At 40.4% G+C, this 23,225-nt stretch overlaps 1 protein-coding gene across 2 annotated transcripts in view; it reads left to right on the forward strand.

Annotated features, from left to right (window-relative positions):
• Positions 1-12,530: 12,530 nt before the first annotated feature.
• rnf17 (ring finger protein 17) overlaps positions 12,531-23,225 on the forward strand; it is a 30,712-nt gene continuing 20,017 nt past the window's right edge. For both annotated transcript variants that reach the window (XM_031314043.2, XM_031314130.2), the window contains exons 1-17: positions 12,531-12,753; positions 13,358-13,470; positions 15,248-15,345; positions 15,506-15,587; positions 16,520-16,609; positions 16,762-16,865; positions 17,055-17,223; positions 17,423-17,499; positions 17,640-17,714; positions 18,076-18,368; positions 18,489-18,578; positions 19,719-19,877; positions 20,325-20,496; positions 21,113-21,254; positions 21,865-22,052; positions 22,211-22,340; positions 22,574-22,736. In XM_031314043.2, the coding sequence (XP_031169903.1) occupies positions 12,684-12,753; positions 13,358-13,470; positions 15,248-15,345; positions 15,506-15,587; positions 16,520-16,609; positions 16,762-16,865; positions 17,055-17,223; positions 17,423-17,499; positions 17,640-17,714; positions 18,076-18,368; positions 18,489-18,578; positions 19,719-19,877; positions 20,325-20,496; positions 21,113-21,254; positions 21,865-22,052; positions 22,211-22,340; positions 22,574-22,736 (2,215 nt within the window). In that variant the 5' untranslated portion in view covers positions 12,531-12,683. The remainder of the gene's footprint in view (positions 12,754-13,357; positions 13,471-15,247; positions 15,346-15,505; positions 15,588-16,519; positions 16,610-16,761; positions 16,866-17,054; positions 17,224-17,422; positions 17,500-17,639; positions 17,715-18,075; positions 18,369-18,488; positions 18,579-19,718; positions 19,878-20,324; positions 20,497-21,112; positions 21,255-21,864; positions 22,053-22,210; positions 22,341-22,573; positions 22,737-23,225) is intronic.

A 23,225-nucleotide genomic window follows, 5' to 3' on the forward strand; every position in this document is an offset into this window, starting at 1 on the left:
CAACCCAAGAACTGCACACTGAAATTAACATGTGGGGATGTCTAGTAGAGTCATGTTAGCCATGTTAGCGATTACACCGTGCCAGTGGGTGAAGAAGGCCCATTTATGGGAACATATGAAATGTGACTGGCAGAGAGCAGCAGCTCTGGGAGAGACAGACAGAGGGGACATGAAGGTCAACTCAGAGCCTGGAGAAATCAGAGGCAAAGGAAAAAGATGGAAAAGCAAAGAAGGGGGTCTTGGGTGCAGCTGTCGCTATGTACCTACTACACCCTGCTACGCTCTGCGATTCCACGCAGTGCCCGACTGCGTCCTGCTGCGTCCAACCGCGTCCACCCAGGCTGCTGTGCCACACTACACCCCATAACGCCCTGCTGTGCCCTACTATGACATGAACTACTACGACTACCATTGTGGTCACTGTTCCACTATCTTTATCATGACTATTATTGCCACCATTCATCACACCCTCAACCGGTGCTGTCAGACACCGCCTACCAAGAGTCTGGGTCTGTCCGAGGTTTCTTCCTAACAAAAAAGGGAGTTTTTCCTCGCCACTGTCACAATAGCTACTGCTAATGCTTGCTCTTGAGGCAACCACTGTAATAGTTGGGGCTTCGTAAACTACAGAGTGTGGTCTAGACCTGTTCTATCTGTAAAGTGTCTTGAGATAACTCTTGTTATGATTTGATACTATAAATAAAATTGAATTGAATTGAATTGAATGTAAAACTAGGAAACAAGAGACAAACTTCCATGAATCCTCTTGCACTTCCATTTAACAATTATGTCACGTTAAAATTGGGGAGAGAACAGGAAAAGAAAGAAAAACAAGTCATGTGAACGTAACTCTGATGAATGATTCAAGCTTGTGGCATCTACACTATTACATACGTATACTACACACTGATGCTTTTCATGCACATTCCATTGTAACTACTGGGAGCAGCTTCTCTGGTGTTAAGGTACACTGAAAAGTTGATAAATGTTGTGGAAATGTTCATTTTAGCTGCTTTATAATTCTGAGATCAATGGAGATTTGGAGAAAACAAAGTGCACAAATGCAATATAGTTGAGCTTCAAATAAGAAGCATTATACATACTCATTTCCTACCACAGTATATTATTGAAGGCCTTTTGAACTAATTCCAAAACTACTGTTTTAGAAACATTAACAAACAAAACTATCTGCCCAGACTGTAGCTGCTGTCTTACACAGTCTGGCCCTGGGAGAGGAGACAACACAATTTATGATTGTGTGACTGCAAATCTAACATTTAAGGAAGTCATTCTGTCAACCATTTCCTCCAGCTTCAGATTACAGGGCCATGAGTGCGCTCGCGCCGCTATGCCACACTTCACTACCACATTAGCCTTTCGTCACCTCCGACATTCACCCAGGTGTTTCTCCACCACCACTGTCACGGTTTATTGTGGTTCTGATTGACAAGAGGGCGGTCCGGCTCTCTGCAAGGGGTGTAATTATGGCTGTTGGTTTAGCAGAGTGAGAGAGAGAGAGAGAGACAGACAGAGCCAGAGAAGGAGGACAATAATAGAGACTCACTGCTTGCCAAAGTAAGTGATAAAGGGAGAGGAGGAAAAACAAAAGGATGTTTGAGATGACAACGGAGAACAACAGAATTCCAGTTAGGTATTGGAGCAGGCAGGTGTGTGTGTGTGTGTGTGTGTGTGTGTGTGTGTGTGTGTGTGTGTGTGTGCCAACACTTGATCTCACCTGGTCTTTACTCAATGTCACTGAAAACCCAAAATATTCACAATATGGCTCTAATCTCCCCAGAGTCAATGTAAAGTCATATACAAACTTAAAAACATAATTTCTAATAACATGGACATTTTATTTAATGTGAGGACATTTTAAACATTTTCTTTTCTTGCATGACCTTTTCAACAGGTAGCTGTGTTGCTGAAGGCTGTCAGACAAGTAGTTGCTGAGGAAGGATCCTTAGTTACAGTTTCATGGCCAGTGCATTCATTTGTGTGGAACACCTTCCAGGCTACAAGAAATCTGTTTTCCATCTTAATCACTTTCGGGGGCATTTTATGTCTTTATTTAATAGCCGACAGTAGAGAGATAACAGGGAATTAGGGGATAGATAGATGGGGAATGGGTCAACAAAGGTCCCAGGTCGGACACACACAAGAGATTTTGTGGTTCATGGCAGGGACCCCCCGATGGCCATTAGGGCTATGTCGAACTAAATAATAAAACAATTTTGAAAGAAAAAAAACTGAAATGTTGATTCATTCTATTTGGTCGGCATTCAGACTTGAAATTTGCCTGAAGATTTGAGACAAATTTCAAAAACACTTAAAAAACATTATTTACATTATTGTTTCCCAATACAACATTTTTTAGTCTGCTTACAATGCTGTTATATGTTGTGGATAAAGGTCTGTTTCACCATGAAGCTACATAGAAAACTTTGTAATGTCATTGGGGAAAAAAATTGTTTTTAATCTATGAGTATGAAGGATCAAGAAGCCTCTTTCACAGTTCCCCCTGCACACAATATTTTTCATGCTGCCTGCATGGAAAGCCAAGAGAAGAAATAGCTTTAATATCCCTGTTGAGCCTTTGGACTTGCTGCTCATATATGATGCCAACTTTCCTTTCATTTGTCTCCTTAGTCCTGGCTGAAACTATCATACTCCTGCCTCTGGACCAGGTGTGTGTGTGTGTGTCACTGTAAATCATGTGTGAGTGTTTACTGTAAATCCCAGGCTAACAGTTTGATGATTAACAGGGTATCTGTGCTTGTAGTTCACAGGAAAGCAGATCTTAAGAGACAAATTGTGGTTTTAACAGCCTCTAGTGAAGCTGTCAAGGTTTAGAAATTTCCCAGCAGTGTTTTGAAGCAGCTCACCACTTTACAGGGAAAGAAATAGTAGCTTCTGATTACTGCCAACAAGCCCAGGTGTGCGTCTTCTGCCCCAGTTCCCAAGGTGATTAAGGATTATGATGTGTGGGTGTTCAGGTGTCGTTTTCGTAGCCACCATTTTCTGTGGTTCGGGTCCCCATATTTGGATTCCAGTAATCAAAGGCCAACAGTTCACCAAATTGGATGGGGTTGAGGTGCTTCTTCATTTGCTATCTAGAAGTCTCTTAAAGGAACACGCCGACTTATTGGGACTTTAGTTTATTCACCGTAACCCCCAGAGTTAAATAAGTCCATACATACCCTTCTCATCTCCGTGCGCGTTGTAGCTCTTTCCGACGGCCCCACCGGTAGCTTAGCCTAACGGATCCTGAAGGTAATTGGTTCCAACTAGTCTACTGCTCCGAATAAGTGACAAAATAACACCAACATGTTCCTATTTACATGTTGTGATATGTATAGTCACAGTGTGTACAAATAACAAGGTCACATGAGACACAGCCATCTTCTAACCGTATATAAACTGGGAACTATATTCTCAGAAAAGCGAAGCATTTCTACTCTCTGTCTGGTGCTTCTCAGGTGCTGCAAGCATATCACTCCGCCCAAGTAGCAGAAGTAGCAGTGCTTCGCCTTTCTGAGAATATAGTTCCCAGTTTATATACAGTTAGAAGATGGCTGTGTCTCATGTGACCTTGTTATTTGTACACACTGTGACTATACAAATCACAACATGTAAATAGGAACATGTTGGCGTTATTTTGTCACTTATTCGGAGCAGTAGGCTAGTTGGAACCGGTTACCTTCAGGATCCGTGCTAAGCTAAGCTACTGGTGGAGCCATCGGAAAGAGCTACAACGCGCACAGAGATGAGAAGGGTATGTATGGACTTATTTAACTCTGGGGGTTATGGTGAATAAACTAAAGTCCCAATAAGTCGGCGTGTTTCTTTAAAGGTCCTATGACATGCTGCTTTTTGGATGCTTTTATATAGGCCTTAGTGGTCCCCTAATACTGTATCTGAAGTCTCTTTTATATAGACCTTAGTGGTCCCCTAATACTGTATCTGAAGTCTCTTTCCCGAAATTCAGCCTTGGTGCAGAATTACAGCCACTAGAGCCAGTCCCACAATGAGCTTTCCTTAGTATGTGCCATTAAAAAACCTCATAAAGTGAAATTTTCATGCCATGGGACCTTTAAAATAAATAAAAAATTTGGACAGTTAGTTGAGAGCTACGCTTGAAAATCTGTCTAAAATTTGCAGACTAAATAGATTCAACTACAAGTACACACAAAAATTACATCCCCAAATTAAAATGCTTGCATGGGAATTAAAATGTATTTCTTTGGCCTTGGGAGATGAGGGAGATGGTAAGATAACCCGTAACTGAAAATATTCATTCAGAAAACATATTCTTTATTGTACTGCTGAATGCAGTCCTTTAGTCTTGTTTTAAATGGTTTAAGAAATCATTTAAATATCCTTTAATTAGGATACATTTATATGAAATATGAACATGAAGAACATGAGCCATAAAGGGCGTTTCAACATAAAATCAGACATGAACATAAAACAAAGTCATGTTTCGACTAAACAACACTGATGCTTCAGCATACTGTATGGTGCACCTGACCCTTGTTTTTTCTTTTGCCAAAGTTTTTCTGTTTTAAATTCCAGTTGAGTCACCCGAACATCTGTTCCTCCATCTGATTCATGCATTAATAATGAAGGTGGGAGGGAGCAGTTCATCAGTGTATGCCAAAGACCTGATGGTGGAATGCGTCCCAGGCGAATCATGTCTCCTGATAGATGCCACCTCTTGACAAACAGAAATCTGTCAGCAGTACGTTTAACCATCAGTCATATGACATAGATAGACATTCAACAGGGATGAGAGGGGAGATTTTTTCTTTTGTGTCTCAAAGTGATCATTATCATTCCTGCTGCATCCATCAGGAGCTTTTTGGTGCTGCTGGTATTTCTTTTTGTGTTCTTTTCAAATAATAAAATGTGATGTAGTCAACACCTTGGTTTTGTATTGCTGGCAGGAATAGTGCATGTGTTTTGTCATGCAGAAAAAAAAGTTAGAAAGTTTAAAGGGATTAAATGACCAACAGAGTGCTGCTTTGCAATTGGTATCTCTGTACTATCATTAAAACGAAAGCCATGACCAGCAGCTCCAACAAGTTTCTTTTGCCAATGACAAATAATAGCCTGGTGGATTTGGAGGCTAAACTACTGTATGTCTAAAATATGTCATTGCAGACCAGAGGATCCCATCAAATATTTCTGTTGCTCATACTTAAAAGGTCAGTTCACCCGAAATCCCTCCCAAATAATTTTTTTTCACTCACTCGTGGTAATATCTAGCTACGCAGTTTGGGTTTTCTTGGTCCAAATTTTGTGATATCTCAAATCTCTTGAGCTAGAAAACAACCAAAACTATCTGCATGGCTAGATACCACTATGTTTTGGCAAGAAAGAAAAATCCTTACAGTATGAATGTGTGTTTTGTTCTACTTCTAAAAGAATGGATTTGTATTTGGGTCTTGTGACAAAGTAAATCAGCCAACATTAACTTTGCCTTCTTTCCAACCTCTTCACCCGTCATATCGCCCACCCAGGAAGGCCGAGGCTCTCACTGCCTCAGTCCGACCACAGGGCAGCTGACAGGTTAAACACACACACAAACACAGCGTCACGCTTATACATGTTCTTTCTCACACACGGTGAAAAGTATCTCCCTTTTCCACACACACTCCCATGTAGATCCGAACCCTCTGTGCCGACCCCCACCTCGCCCTGAGAAATGTGCCATATCGATGCTGAGAAGCAGGTCAAGCATTCTGCAAGTGCAGCAAAGTGAGATAATTACAACAGAGACTGCTCTCGGCTTACTACCCCCAACCCCCCTCGTCCCCCCAAAATCATCCAGTCTCCGCCCCCCTTTAGACGCAACCCTTCTCAACTCGCACAACATACAAAACAACCTGCTTTTCCAAAGGCACTCTCTACACTCTCTGGTGTAAAAGGCCAGGTGGCAGTGGTGGTGAGCTGATCGTTTTTAGAGTGGACAGGTCATTAAATGCTAAACGACAGAGCGATAAGTGAGCCCAGCTAAGAAGCTGCCTGATTGGTCTGATCTCTCGCTCTCTCCCACCCTCTCCCGATCCTTCCCCTTGATGTGGAGCCGTGTGATGTTCGATGGTATTAGGTCACAGAGCTGATCTTAAAAAATGCAGCGGCTCTGCCACCTCCACCCTCTAACTATTCCTTTGAGGGGAAAAAGAGTTGAGGGTGCAAGGAAGTGTGACCAAGTGTATGTGTGAATGAGTGCACACAATCATGCACATGAGCACGTATGTGTAGGTATGGGTGGATGTGAAAAAGGAGGGGAGGGAGGAAGGGTGACTGAGGACACAACGGGTTGACAGACAGTATGCCTGACTTTGGGTTGTTTTTAATGAGGGCTTGTTGGAGCTCCTGTGGCCTGGTGCCCTTTTTTAAGGTGTTATGTATGCCGCTGGCACCAGAAATAACCAGTCCAACAAAACAATCCAATACAACAGTCTTGAAATAAATAATAGCCTACCTTTGTGACATTTAATTTGCAGGTATGTAAATTAGGTACACAAAAAACTTTTCTATTAAGGCAGCTTCAATGCTTCAATGTCAATTGATCTCTACTAGAGGGATGAACATAATTCTTCAAACAGATATTCCCTCATTTGGACTGCAAAGCCCACATGACACAATGAATGGAGGCATTCATTATGTGTCTCCACTCATTTACAAAGGTTTTTATTTTAATTTCACCCATCTGGTGATGCAGGGATAAAGTTCTCACCAACCACATCAGAGACCTGGGATTTGATTCCAGTTTGCAGATTCTCCAAACTGGTTTTGTATTCCAGTGAACACAACTGGTCATGTTTGTCGATGGGAAGCCAGTGAGGGACCATACTTGTTGCTGCACTAGCGACACCTACTGGTTGGTCCAGGTGAATTTTATCACAGATGAAATGATACTGGCAACACCTCATGTCATGGAAGTAGCGCATGTCTCTCAATGTAGTGCGAATGTATTAGGGGTCACAGCATACATAGCTATGGAGCCTATACGCACAAAATAGTTTCAAATTCAATGAAGAAACAAGGCAGAACATCCCATTGTCAATCATTTCACAAAGTAAATAAAAACATGTAAACAACACCGTCTAGTGCTACGGTGGTACCATGTTAGAAAATGTATATTAAAACCTGCTGTAGGTTTCTGTGGTTGGACTCCTGTTAACCCTTTGCATCCACCCTAAATCTGGCTTTAGCAGTGAGAAGGACTGCTGTACATAGGGAACTGAGCTATTCAAACTAGGACAAAGAGGGGGAAATAGGTTGGGAGATAGTATTTATTGCAGGAGTATTGTACTGCATTGCATTACGGCATACAGATCTGCCTATTATTCTGGTCACTTTGTGGTTCCAGAGCCTAAATAGTGAAGAGCCTAAAAAATCCCTCAAGGCTGTCAATTGGCAATCTGTAACCTATGGATATAATGGGTCCATTTTGAGCGTATTGTGTACAAATATGAAACATCCCCCATCCCCAACATCAACATCATTGTGCGTCATGTGTATTAATGTGGTCACTTCACAAAAAAAGAGCAGTTCTGTGTGTGTTTGTGTTAGCTGACCTGGATCTAATTATAACCACTATTCTCGGCCAGATATCCGCCAATCAAAAACACAGGTTGACTCCAGAGAGGTAAAACAGAAAAACAAATGTACAAACATGTGAAACAATGTGTGTGAAATTAAATACATTAGATTGACTTGCCTTACAGCTAGATGTTACACTGTTTTTTGGGGGCTGAAAGCAATTCATTCACTCTTGGAGTATGATTGTTCTTTGTGTAATAGCGAGACTATCTTTGACCAGACAAAGAGATTGGGGAAGGTACAAAGCGACTGTCATTTGCTATCCCTGTCCCTGTTCTCTTAAAGCTGTGTCCTGTGGGGGTGGGAGGGGGGGGGGGGGGGGGGCAACCACTTAAAGCCAATCCATGATCCTCCTGGGCCTTGCATTTCTACTGACCTTTTTTTTCTTCCAACTGCCAGGACCCAACCTGAAAAGAGGGAAGAGGTTATTAACACACCAGGGGTCAGTGGGGCTTGTTCAGAAATTCAAAGGAAGCCAAAAGGTTCCACGAATGAAAAAAAAAAATCCATGATGCTTCCTAAGAAAAAAAATCTATATGTTAGAGGTTTTCTGAAGAAACATCAAGGTTTATAAACTCCTTTTAAATGGTCTTGTTAATGTACCATGTGGTTCATCTGAAGGTTCCTAGAATATAGTTGACTTCTAGCAAGCTGTCAATGTAATACATTTAATATTACCATAATACTATGTGACCTGTAACAAAGAGATAGGAGGGAAGTTGTTGTTTTTAATAAGACATTTGAGGTACACACAAATAGACGGCTTCCTATAGACATCATCCCCTGTCAGAAGAGATGACCCACAATAAGTGATTCAGGAAATAGCTGGATAATAACAATGAAGCGGATGGATGGTTGTACAAGGCCTATGTGAGACATCAGGAGGAAGCTAACGAGACCACACACTTAATTAAAAGCATCATTAATGAGTAAGTGACTTTATAAGGGTTCTGGGGGGTGCAGGAGGGTTATTGTTTCTACGGAAATACGAGGGAAATCACCCGAGGATGGGAAGTGACCCACATTTGGGAAGATGGGGGCGACCCCCATTCCCCTAACTGGCACCCCCACATCCCCCCCTGGGCAGGCAGCTGATTGGTTCATTACCCATAGTAAACACGTCTACTACCCCCCACCCTGGTACACACACACACACACACACACACACACACACACACACACACACACACACACACACACCCTGCCCCCCTTCCAGTCAACCATACTGGCCTGGTAAAGACCAATGGGCAGATTCCTCCAGTGCCCAAATTAGATTCAAACATAACTCCACACTGTCTCCATCTGCTGGCATTTAGACTGGAGGATGGAGAAAATATTCTTTTGTTTGAAAGAAAGTTCACAAAACCTGTTCACAGATATGGAAAAAACCTATCCACGAAAGCACTTCATCAATTTAAAACAGGATTTTCAGATTTTTTCCCCAATGATTAGATTGTCTTAAAAAGAAACAGGTAATAACGTGATTTTGTTTTTCTTATCAAAGAAAAGTAAAGTCAGAGGTGAAGCACAAATGATTTATGAATCCATTTACATAGGAAATTATTATTACTATTATTGCAAACACCATCCCCAAAATAAACAACGTAACATACACCATTATATGAAAATGCATGACTGAACATACATAACTACGTTTTCTACCAATTTTATCTGCAACTGGGAGCCTCTCAAAAGCCCAATTATGCAACGTAACCAATTAATGAAGACGGAGAGCAGGGCTTCTGGCTCCAGATCTCTTTTTTTGCTGATTTAAACAGGAAATTATATATGAGAGTTATTGGTAACAATAGTCATTGTCTGTGTTGTATATACTGGTGTATTTGTTATTTCCCTAATTAAAAAGAAGGTATGCCAGATACATTTGAAGTGTTAAACATCTTTGGGCCAATGTGTTAACTGATCTGGGATGTTTTCCTGCCTCCTATTAGCAGACAGGTGTATTTTATACCTGCAGGCATTTTGACACCCCACACAAGGGTGGTCTACTTTCACTTCAGATTAATGCCAGGAGCTGTATTCATTTGGACACGTATGCAGAGGTGGGGGTTGTACTGTTAAAACACATGTATTTCAAGTTGTTCTTTGGGGCTGCATCCTGCCAGCTCCAAATGGAAAGACCCCCTTTGATGCGCTGTACTTTCATTCCCCCCTCCAGGGACTTGGATGAACGCTCTCTGAAGGTTACAGTTTTGGCTGTGTTGCATACTAGATGATTTACCTTTACCATCTGATGTCTGTGCCTCTCTGCTCTCCATTAGCTGTCACTTCCAGTTACTTCTGCTTTGCTGGGTGGCTGACCATTGTCCTCAGGCGGTGGTGCTGCTGACGTTAGATCTGCTGTCGGAGCCTTGCAATTGGTTCAAAAGGAAACAAAAGAATATATCACACAACGCAACATACAAGATGAATGTATATTGTGATACATAAAAGAAATGAAACATAATAAAACAGTAAAGAACATTTAAAAAGTAAAAAAAAACAACAGATTAAAACATGGTTAAAATGGTGCAAGCTCATACCGTTTAAGCCTACTCAGACAGATCAAACACTAATGAGCCTTCCTTGCATATGTACACATCTTCCAAAAAAATCCATTACCACCTGTAACCAGAGATCCAAAGACAAAAGGATGTCAAACTGGATATTTCCAACAAGTGGAAATGTTCAGTGGGGTGAAATGTGATGCCAGAGATGCATACTGAGTGTCTCACAGTATATATCAAGAATTAAAGTACATTTTTGCACATTTGAAGAGCTTTAAGGTTTAATTTTCCATCTGGCCTTTGTGAACCCATCATCTCACAGACCACTTGTGTCTGCCTTAGTCTTCAGCGCCCCCAAGTGCCCACAGAAAATAATGTATATTTAGGACTCAAATTAAATTATTACATTATCCTACATATTACAGTTTTTCTCAGTCGCTTTGGTACATTTCTCGAATCATCCTCGACATTTGCAAAACAGTAAGTGCATTTCTCAAAACAATTCATACAAATAGCAAAACACCATGGATTACCTTCAAAAGCCAGTCTCTTGCTCAAAATCCTTAGTTCATCTCTAATATCAAATATCTGTGTCAATGAACATGTCAGTGCCATCAGAATGACAAGTCCTTGTGTCACTGTGTACAGATAAGACAGTCAAATTGCTTAGTCATGTTGTCAATATAACGGTGTACTCTGGAGGGATGTTCTGATGTAAACTATGGCTAAAGTTCTGATGACAATTATTGTAAATTGTAGGTTACACCTTAGTGTATGTGGGAGTTTGATTGCAAGAGACTGGACAAGATTCACATTTACGCTTTTACTGTTTGTACTGTAATTTGTTGACAGACCATGTCATTGTGATACAGAAAGGAAAAGACAGCACTGCATAGCACAAAGAAAAAAAACAAAAAAACAAAAGAAGAAATGTGAACATAGGACATCTCCTTATGGAAAACTGTACATGCAGTGCTGTAGGAACTACAGTGCAGTCTTCATCTCCTGACATTCATTGTAACATTGTGTTGTGCTCTGGCTATATATATATATATATATATATATATATATATATGTATATATATATACTTGCCAGTTGATGGTTCATGAGATGCACCTTCGTTAGAGAAAGTCAAGATTCACCTGGGAGCAATTTACCAATTCAGGACAGATTTAGAAAAAAAGTCTAATGGAAATGTATAGAAATATGCTTGACATATTATGACAACTTGTTCAACCAGTTTGCATGTAAAGACTTATGCTATGAACTAATGCCTAAATGTTGTCGGGGGTGAGACTATTCAACAGAGACCCATTATAATACATTTTGATCAACATGACATCATGAAGCAAATGATAATGTAGGAAACAGCAGAGAATTGTACATAATCATTTGCATGGATGCACCAAAGCATTTGCAACTTGTTCAAAGAAATGAGAAACTGCTTTTTTTGATGTGCACAAGTGACACAATGATGTGAAGATTGAACAGGTAGTTTTGAGAATTTCAATTCTGATCTGAGAAATGTACCAAAGCAACTGCGAACAACTGTATTTATGTAGCCTATAAGTTAACGCTGTACTTTGTAGAAACCTCAATACAATAAAGTGAATTCCATCACTGATTAGATGTGAGCTAATCATGGCTGGACAAAATGAGGGTCAGGTAGGTTATATTTGTCTACAGATATTTATGTTACAACAATTAACACATTCAATCGTGCATACCTTTTTTATTCATTAATCATGACAATTTCTGCAGGACTACAAAAGATCTGAGTACACTGCACAATGCATGCCCCTATGGCCCATACTTATGAAGACATCACTAGCATTTTAATAAAGCTACAAGGCAATTATTACCTGATACAATAAGGCAAGGCACATCAAAGCACGAATGACTAGCGCTGAAAGCCAGAAAGGCAATGTAATTAGTTTGGTAATTAAAACACATTATTCATCATTACTTACTTACTTTAGTTACATTACTTACATTAGTTAGACTGCAGTGGGCCAAGGCCCGGGACCCCCACTGACAGACCCCTCTACCCACAGTCACTTTTATCACTCACTATTGCGCATATTATACTGTAAACTTTTGTACACCCCGATTAATATGTTTGCACACTGTGGACAAAAACGTGCAACGTTCTTTTCTTTTCTAAAACAGTTATTGTACATATTTGTTATAGTGTCTTACATACATTTATTGCAATATTTCTACTATTTATTTGTGTTCTTTACTGTACATTTTCCCATTTTCATATGTGTATGCACCAAGACAAGGCCCATGCAAGTAAAAACTTACTTTGGCAATAAATCTTATGATTCTGATTACTTAGTCCATAGACTTTAATGTCTGACCACAGACGGCCTGACACCACTCCCGGAGTTTAGGCAATGGCTTTCTTTTCTATCCGGCCTCTCTATCCAAGGGCCCTGAACGCACCTACGTAGTGACGTGCAACCGACCGCACCACCTGTTCTAGAGGTTTGACCTGTGAGCGTGACCTTTGCATAGATCTTTGGCATGCTGTATGGGTGTGAGACGCGAAAGAAGACGAAATGATGGACAGAGGCGACAACCCCAGCGCTGTCACTTGCACGTTGTGTGGCGAGGCATATACTCTGCCTGGTAGGATATTTACATCCCTTTTCTAACAGTTAAACGCTCCGTTTTATCGTGTTTACGATGCCTGAAGTTAGCTAAAAGACGTAATTTCGTCTGCCACCTAGCAAGCCAGTGGTAGCAGCTAATGTAAGCTAATGTTGCTAACAGGCAGGTGTTTTGGCAGATCCTTGAAAGTTTTAACATTAGTATACTTATCTCAACCGAAGGCATAGAAACAGCCAATAATATAATTGATTGATTTCCCAAGGTGTCAAGAGGTTGTTTAGTCTGTGTAAGCTCACATTCAATTAATGTTAACATTAGCTAGCTAGCTAACTTCAGTTCGCTTTGGAGCTTTCAAACCGCTGCGCGCCAACTCGCCGCTCCTCAGTCATTTCAATGAGAGGTAGGCGGCAAATGGGAAGCGGTTTTGATCACGGCGGTAGGGGTATGTAAAGCGGTTTTCGCCCACGTGAAGCGCAGGGATTTTGCTCTGCCGCCTAGAGTTCACCATGCTGAATTTCCGGCGGTAACCTCCGGGTGGCAGGGACCGCTTTAAAATACTGTTAACATGTCACACATGGATTATACTAAATATAAACATGTTTTCTTGCTTTTTCTTTTTCAGAGGATGAAGTTGACGGCAACCTCCCTCGTGCGCTTTTATGTGCCCACATCTACTGCACATCTTGCCTGCTGTCCATTCAATGTGACAGTGTCATTAGATGTCCAGAGTGTGAGGTAAAACTACCAGTGATCTTACTGTTGCAACTACAGATTGACTAAACTCAAGTATTGACTAAAGCAAATTCAACAGCTTCCCAATATTAGTTAATACAGGGTCTTTCCCTGTTTCTCATAACTAAAACAGTGCCCGTTCAAAATATGCCTGTTTGGAACTGGCCGATTGCTTGGCCTGTTGTATTGCTGCTTGAAGCTTTCTCCCGAACCATTGTACCATGGGCATTGTACCCTAAAATTGCTTACAGAAGGACCCCAAAGCACTTTATATGCAACCCCACTGTATACCCTACTACTGACTTATTGTGTAGAGATGAAAACATATTGGACTACTACATTTACCTGAATAAAAATGTTGCATATTACAAATTTACTCACAAAATATCACAATTAAAATGTTGAGTAATCACAGACATTTGCCTCATGGACTGATGGCGGTGTGCCATATGCCACCCATCCGGTCGTTATGACAGCAATCAGCAAATATCTGCGTTAATCAACCACCAGAACCGGACCGAGTAGAGAGACGGACTTACAAAGACGACGTAGTCAGCCAGCTCCAGAATTTGTGTGGAGAGAGAGAGAGAGAGAGAGAGAGAGAGAGAGAGAGAGAGAGAGAGAGAGAGAGAGAGAGAGAGAGAGTGAAAATAAAAAGAGTTCATGTTTAACTACATTTTAGTGTTGTCTTTTTCGTCAACGATAATCATGATCCTTTGAAGTATGGATTTGAGTCGCGGGGGTATTTTCCGATGGTAATGTTCTTAGTGTTATAAGTTAGCAGCACACTTAAACAACCGGACCCAGGGTGAGCGTAGAGGGAGATCTGAGTAAGAAGGAAGAAGTGGTGAATTTACAGCTCACAGCAACTTAATGCGATATAGTGTCTATACGATCTTGTGTCGGAAAAATTCCTTTTTATTGAGTTTCCTCTTAGCAAAATGCTGAGTGAATTTACACTACTGGTCAAAAGTTTGGGGTCACTTAGAAATTTCCATTACAGACAAAATACCAGCTGAGGTCAGTTGCGTTGTTTTTTTTAATCAGGGCAGCAGTTTTCAGATTACATTATGTGCTTACATAATTGCAAAAGGGTTCTCGACTGTTGTAGAAAGAAGTGGCTGATCTTTAATACAATATCTACATTGCCCATTATCAGCAACCATTCATCCAATGTTCCAAAGGCACATTCTGCTTACTAATCTGATATCATTTTGAAAGGCTAACTGAGAAAACATTGGAGAACCCTTTTGCAATTATGTAAGCACATAATGTAATCTGAAAACTGCTGCCCAGTTTAAAAAACAATGCAACTGATCTCAGCTGGTATTCTGTCTATAATGGAGTGGAATGGAAATTTCTAAGTGAACCCAAAGTTTTGACCGGTAGTGTAAGCTGGACTTTTATTGTGAAGCATAGACACGGAAGAGCCACTGTTTTTTCTCAACCTTTTTTTTTCTCAACCTTTATTGTGCGATTGTTTAGTTTTATTCAGTTTATTAATATCCAGTATCCAATGCTGTCCAAACTGCTCCAAATTCAAAACCCCAGGTTCATTGGGTACCCAGGAAACCAAGTGTGAAGTAGATTGGATGAACGGTTCATGAGATATTTGAAAGAGACACACACACACACACACACACAGAGGTTTCCCTAGTTATTAGAGAGATTCAATTCTTGGATTACCTGTTGAATTTGTGATTTGCAATGCTTCAAGTTCAAGGCTGCAGATATTCATGTGGTAGGAGGACATTGAAAAAACAAAGCTCACTCTCTGCAGGTTGAGTCAAACCTTCCTGAAGGTGGGGTGTTTGGCCTACAGGAAGATAGCAGAATCATTGGCCTCATCTACACTTCTAAAATGAACAAGATGAAAAGGTAAAAAGCCATTTTCACTGTTAAGATGAGCCACACTACTGACACCTGTAGTTTAACAAATCTTTGGCCTCAGTCTTGTGTCATCAGATCGTATAATGGATCTTAAAAAGGGAGTGTGTCTTAACTTTGATAATTGCTTTGGTGTTGTAATCTCCTGAAGGTATGAGATGTTAAAGAATCGCAAAAGGAACAAGTTATCACCATCCACAGACAATAACGCCAATACCAAGCATGTGGAGCAGGTATGTTTGGGTGAACACATGAGTTGCTGTTGGGGAATAAAAGTTGTCATGTCAGCCCCTAATGTTAATGTTTAAACTGCCTGTTGGCACATTTCAAACCTCACAGCGCTGTGCCATTACTCATTGTCTTATTCCTTAAGACATGGATTTTTATCAAAGTCATGTGAGCTGGCATTAAAGTACAGTAGTACGTACGTAAGTAAGTAAGTATCACAAGTTTGGGATAAAAACAGTGCTTGCAAGTCTGAGAGAAAAAGGTAAATTGTCCCCTGTGTGTTGGGAGTGAGGTGTTGGACAATATATAGTACAAACACAACCCAAGAGGGTGAAGAACAGATTGATTGGCACAGTGACTAAACCGATCAATTTTGCCAGACTGTTTTGATTAATTTACCAGTAAGATGTGTGTGCAACTCCTCACTTATTGTCATGCTTTTAGTTCTGATACCATGGCTAATCATGCCTGGATATAACTTGAGAAAGTCTAATGGAATATTAAATGTTGCCCACTCAGGTGCATAGAGAATTCTCTTGAGTGACTTCCTTTTTGAGATATTCTGAATATGTCCAGCTGGGGAGCCACCCCTGGGGCAGACCTAATATGCACTGAAATATTTATATAACCTGGGAATAATGCCTTGGGTTTCCTAGAGGATGTAGCTCGAGAAAAGGTTGCCTGGGATACTCTGTGAATAGATAAAATCCATGGCTGACTGAGGTGTATTAGTGTTACAAAATGTTTGATCAGATCTCAAGTTGTTACTAAATCTTATATTATACTTTGAGAATTGTTAGTATTATTATTATTGACATGAATTTGTCATCTGCCCTTAAGTTAACCTCAGTGAATTGGACAGGAGGAAGGGTTACGGTAAACATAAATGATTCAGATTTAAAATGGTTATTTATTATTTGGTTATGTTTTAATTCAGCCTGCTGATATTAAGGACATTGAGAGGGCGGTGGATGAGGCGTTGGTCCGAGCTGCAGAAAATCATGCCCTTCTGGACCACATCCATGAGGTGAAAGCTGCACTAGATCAAAAAAACAACTGCACACACCTTGGAGAACTTGATTTTAGACTCTTTTGTTATTTTTATTTTTTATTTTATTTATTTGTTTACATTTTCTGTGTGTTGCTGGAGTGTTCCATGCCTGTGTTTCATCTCTGCAGTCTCTGACGACTGGTCTGGCAGAACAGGTGAAGAGAGAGAGAGCTCGGCTGGAGATTGCGATCAAGCAAGCTGCAGACAAGGCTTTACATGCTATTCAAAATTGGTATGGATATAAACTGTTCTCTACAGGAACAATATATTTATTGATATGAAACCTGAGTTGATGCGGGTATTTGTTTTTCCTCTTCAGATTGTTCAATTCTCTTGAAAATACAGGATAGTTTCCAAGGTTTTCTGAAGAAATTCTGTAAAGTGACATTTATCTTGATGTATGTCATTTCTTTGTCAACAGGAGGGATGAGCAGTTGATTCAGCTGCCAAAACTGGAGGAACAATTCTCCACCAGTCGAGCAGAGGTGTGCTGTGTCCAGGAGAGGATAAAGGCCCTAGACATTGCCATGCAAATGGCCAGAGAAGTACGCCGTGTCCCCTTCCTGGAGCAGTACTGTACTCTGGATAAGGTATGAAATGTTAGGCTCATTTACATCCCAACAGATACTTTCAAGTAAGCACACAATGCATGATCAGGTACTATAAAACTCTGGCTGCAGCTGTTACGTTCATTTTCCAACAATTTCCCCATATAAGAAATGAAGTCAAGCAAAATGAATAAAATACTGTGGCTGCTTTTTTATTATGCTGCTTGTGTGTGGGTTACAGGTTCTGGAGACGTTGCATGCTCCTGTGGATAACGAGTCCTTTGATATGAAATGCATTACTATGGATTCTGGAATGAGGTTTGTCATTTTTAAGCCTGATGTTTGTTTGCAGTGTATTATCTTAGACCTTATTTGTGTTATTTCACCACTGCAACAGTATGTTAATGACACAAAAAAACAGCTATACAGATGTAATTTTTTGTGTGTTTGTGTTCTAGCTGTGTTTTCCTGTCAGAAGGTGGGAACCAGAGTTTGTCATTGTCTCTGATGATGGAATTCAGCAACCCAAAGAAGTGAGTCCATAAATATTAAATATTATGTTGGGTGTATTAGTTTTTAATGTAAGTAAAGTTTTGATGATGTATTAGATCAACTGAGGTAATGTTGTGTATCGTCACACTTTTGTAATGTATGCAGCTTTTTGTGTTAGGGGGATGCTCTTGGTTTTGTACCTTATCTGTTACTATTGCGTACCGATACAAGTGGTGCCCTCTCCTGTAATTGCCTCAGATCTTTCAGTTTTGTATCTGCAGCTTAAAGCTGTCAAGTTAATTTGCGTCATATTTTTAAATTACATTCTCCTTCTGTTATATGGCTCTTAACTCATATGACATCTGTGTTTTAAAACCAACTCCTCTTGCTGGTCCCTTTTAGCTTGTCCGAGTCTCTACCCACAGACGTCCAGCATGGCAACTCCAACAGAAAGTCCCCCTGGCAAAGTGCAAAGGGCAGTAACAGAAACTGTATCTTACCCAGTCGCAACAAGCTCCCCACCCCACAAAACCAGGACCAGGAGAGCCCAGGAGCTAACAGTGCGTTGTCGCGAGGCTCCTCTCCTAGCCCTACACCTCGTCGCAGGCCCAACCTTTCTTGCCACAACTCGGCCTCAGATCATGAAACTCCAGATGTTATTGTTGAGGAGCTTTTAATCGAGGAACAAGAGAACGGTGCGTTTGACTTCATCATGTGTTCCTGTTGGACTTCAATCAGAACATTAAATCACTTGTGATAGAGGCAGAAGAGAAGCCTTAATGTATTTTTATTAAATGCTTTGTTTCTTTCTGTAGCTCTCCCACCCACTGGCCCTGAGCTGGCTAATGACAAATGGAGAATCCAGAGGAGAAGGAAAAATGTGATGTTGAGCAATAAGAGAAATGGTAGGGTAGAGTGATCATATAGTTATTTATGATGTGTTATGTATGATAGTTATGTATGATGTTGTAACTCTTTGACCTAATTCAATATTTGCCTGGATATGAGACAACCCACATTTTAAGACAGCCTCTTTCTTTGTTTTTGCATAAACTTTTTTTGAAGATGAACCTCTTTGATGAATCAACAGACAGATACAATACAAATACAAAAGCATTACTGGTAGATAAAATGCAGTGTGCATAACACTGGTCTTTGTATCTAATTTGTATAATCTCAAAGTTTTCAGCTTCAAATCTTCTCACTGGACATTTTGTAGCATTGTTTATCTTGATCAAGCTCGCCAGATTAATCTGTTTGTCCATTTCTACTGTAAAAAAAAAAAATACAACACTCAATATAATATAATGCAGAAAGGGGGCTTTCGCATCCGACTACACTTGACAAAGTGCATTTCATTTTATTAGTATGAACAGGGCATAAAGGTAACTTTTTTCCCAAGGACCACATTTTGCTCCTAAGATGAAACATTTAGGAGTTACATAAGGTCACTTCTATTATTGTTGTAGCTAATTTGTACAATAATACAATAGTGTTATGAATACAAAACATCATGAAGTGTAATGTTTTCTATTTTGAAATGCATTCTATTGCTCAATAAATTGTCGGTTATGTAACGGATCGCCCCTATGGTTCGGCATGCATGTGAACCTCAGATGAATTGCAAATGTAACCATCACAGTGTGAAATACAGTTTTTCTCTTCACCTTCTCTCACACTCATCCTTGTCTCTCATCCAACCTGGAAACCTTGTCAGATGTTATTCTCTTGCCTTACCTGCTGTATTTTCCTCTTCATCCTCTCTCACGTCCCTTCTCCTGCTTCCATCCTTTCTCTTTTTCTTTCTTATTCCTTTGCATCTTCCATGGATCCTTCTTTTCTCCCTTGAACCGATTTTCACTCAATTTAATTTGTCACAAAAAATCGTATAAGGCTACAATCCAAGTGAAATGTAATCCCATCAGCTACTTCAACTTTTCGTATTTTATCATCTTTTTTGTCTTGTATCTGTTCCTATTCCCTTGATTCCTCATACCCCTACTACATTTCCTCCCTCTCTGATTCTCCTTGTTCCTCTCTTCTAGGCACCCAGTGGGTGGTTGTTTCCCACATTGTGAATCCAAATCACTTCTACATCCGCTACTTGGCTGAGAAGAGGGACAGTGAGATCCTATCTATGAAGATCCAATACTTCTGCAACCAACGCAGTTCTTACTTCACTTCTAGTCATATGGTGGAGACCGGTGTGTGCGTGTGTGTGTGTGTGTGTGTGTGTGTGTGACAGACAGAATTTCAGGTTTATGCATACTCCATGTTGCAATGATGTTTAGTTATTGTTATTGGTTAAAGGCAAGGTTTTCACCTAATGTTGAGTTAATTATACAAAAAGTGTATAAGTGCTGCTGCACCTTATTATGATTATTTAGTTAGTTGGCCAATATGCACTTAATTAAGAATCTGTAATTAAGTGACTTGGATGGTTTGATTCATAACAAAAAAAAACACGTTTTTCTCTCCATGATAATGGATGAAGAGATACCAGTATTCAACTAATTTGTGTTCATTCATTATGTTTGACTTTCCCACCAAATAATATTGAAATTTCATCACACACCACTCAGTCTCTGAGTAGAGTGAAACTTACTGGGTGCATGATTCAGCCTTTGTTGCTCTGCTCTGCTCCTCTCCAGGCTCCATGATCTTTGCCAAGTGTAAGAAGGATCACTGGTGCCGGGCCAGTGTGGCTGAAGTTTTGAGGAAAGGATGTGTGGAGGCTGTGAAAGTCTGCCCAGCCACCGAGCTGGCCAGTATCCGAGTCTTCTTCCTTGACTATGGCTTCTGCAAAATCCTCACCATACAGAGGTACACACACACAAAATTGCACAAAAAGGTATACATATTTGTGTTTCCAACAGGTGGAAAATGGAAGCTTGCAGCTCAGGCAGGGACTTGAGCCATTTTATAGTGACACGCTCCATATACTGTCCAAACAAAATTGACCCCACTCCTCTTCTGGTGCACCAGATGGTCCACAGAAAGAAAAAAATCGGCTTTCATTCTGTCAACTACCTACTGCATCCTTACTGCGACTTCTCTCCCTAGTTTCCAGCTAAATCAATGACAGCTTTCCAAAGTGTCTCCCTTTTGTTATTCTCGCACAGCAATTATAATAGTTTTGTCTGATTTAGACCTACTAAAGAAGAAAAATAAGAATGATGCCTGCATTGCAAGTTTTGCAGTTCTTTTGTTATACGTGCACAGGTCTACGTGTGTAGACCTAAATTAAAAATTGTATATCTACATACAGTAATTTGCATTTTTTTTTTCAATATCTGAAAAGTTGCACACAAACATACTGTAGTACACACAGCATAAATGCTTAACTGACCCATTTTAAATGTCTTGATTGTGAAGCATTTTTCTTAGGTACTCGGTAGTTATTCAAGTACATTCTCGAATCCTCTGACAAATTTTCCAGTGAGGAGGGAAACACCGAGTCTGCACTGAAGGCTGTGAATAACTGCCTGAGGAAGGTGGATGAATTGGTGAATGTAGAGCTGCAAAACGTTGTTCCTCAGGCCATCAGATGTTCACTCAAGGACCTGATCCCCTATGACCTGGTAAGACCACTGAGATTTAAATAAATACAATTTATGTTTTTGCCAAAATAATCACATTTTCCCTCTAACAAGAGAAGATAAACAGCATATGGTGGCCCTCAAGTTTCAAACTCAGTCTAAAAAAACACAACACCAAAAGCAACAACACATGTACATCTTGTGCATGATAAGACAGAAAACAAACATTAACAGCAACACAACAGAAAATGCAGACACACAGACTGAACAGAACCTGGGACTTGCCCGAGTTCAAGTTACTGTTTACTGTAAAAGTTTGGTAATAGGCAGAGTGGCCTAGCCTTCCCCTGCTGATCAAAGCGTGGGCTTGTTTTCAAAACTGTTAAAGGTGCACAGAAAGGAAAACAGTTGCATGTTAGCCAATTTCCACCTTCCTCTAGCTTCAGTATCTGAGGGTGTACAAACAATCAAATGTAAGTGTGAGAAAGACAGAAGGTACCTCGAGTACCTTTACTGGTTTGTGAAATGTTTTCTCTTTTGTTAATTTTAATGTTTTTTTGTTTTACTTTTTATGTTGCAGTGCTTTCTTTTTGATTCGTTTTTGTAATATGTAGTGTTATGTTGTATTGTGTGTGTGTGTGTGTGTGTTCAGACAAAGGGCTGGGGTAAAGAGGCGCAGGTTGAATTCCAAAGTGTGGTTGGCTCTGCAGCAGTGGAGATGCGGCCTTTGGGTCAGGACAGAGACTCTTTATTGGTGGACCTAAGGAAGTCTCCCATGGACCAATCAAGTGATGTACCCATCTCTGTCAGAGAGTTCCTTGTTTTCATTGAAGTGGCCAGGTACCCATGTGCAGATTACCAGGAAAAATTCTGATCATCAAATTAGTTTTTATTTGATGTAATTGAATATTTAAATACAAATACTTTATGAATATTGAGACGTACTACTGTAGTGGCCTAATTTTGGCTGTGCTCTCCCAAAACTGCCAATACTGTAGGTTTTATTCTCCAGTGAAGTTGGGCAGGAGGCCCCTGCAGTACTACCCTCGTGACTATCCCAAATTCAACACAGAGCTCAATGCTGTGGTGTCCCACATCAACAACCCCTCTGACTTCTACATCCAGCTGGTACTAAATATGCACACATGCACTATATATATAATGCTCAAACAAGGCTTAGATACCAGAGATATAATTTAGATTAACTAGAGAGAAATATATGTGCTTAGAAGAGAAAGTAGAGCTGTTTTTAAAGGTCAGTGTTTTCCCAAATAGAAATACATTTTCCTTTTTATTGTTTCTGAAAAAAAATCTCTCTTTTTCATTCCCCCATCTTTTCACTTTGTCATCGGCCCTACCAGGTTGATAACATGGAGTCTATGTTGCTCTCAGTCAAGCTCCAAGAGTGTTACAATGCGACAAGTGTGGCTGGAGAAGATGACCTCAACATCTACTGCCCTGTGATCGAACAGGCCTGTGTTGCCCGCTATGACGACAAGTTGTGGTACAGAGCTCTGGTCATAGGTGAGGGTGTGTGTCTCACAGGATTACATAAATGTCTGTTTTACCAGTGGGTATTTCTAGTGTAAGGCAATAGTGATTCAACCTATATCCAGTTCATTACAGTTTTGTCAGAATACGGGGCATGGCTAAACTGTCTTTTTTGCCCCAAACAGCTTGTACGTTGGCTGGTAGCTTACTAGCAACGGAAGCACCAACCGTTTCCATGGTTGTGTGTGTTTGTATTCAGCTCAGCCTGTGACTAAACTCAGACTCACCAGAAACACCGGCTCGTTCTGTTATTTCGCTCCAATCTCCTTATTCCTTTTATCTATTTATATTTATGAAGCGGATTAATAAAGCCCAGAGGAATGCACCAATATTTCGCTGAAGTTGAAACATTTTCAACTTGCACAGGGATTCGTCTTCGTGTCATTTTTTTAGCCTGGGGGAATTTGAGTATAATCACACAAATTCAAAATTCGCCCCACATCTTGTCTGAACACACAGTAA

Source organism: Sander lucioperca, chromosome 8 (assembly GCF_008315115.2).
Source record: "Sander lucioperca isolate FBNREF2018 chromosome 8, SLUC_FBN_1.2, whole genome shotgun sequence".
Taxonomy (NCBI): Eukaryota; Metazoa; Chordata; class Actinopteri; order Perciformes; family Percidae; genus Sander; species Sander lucioperca.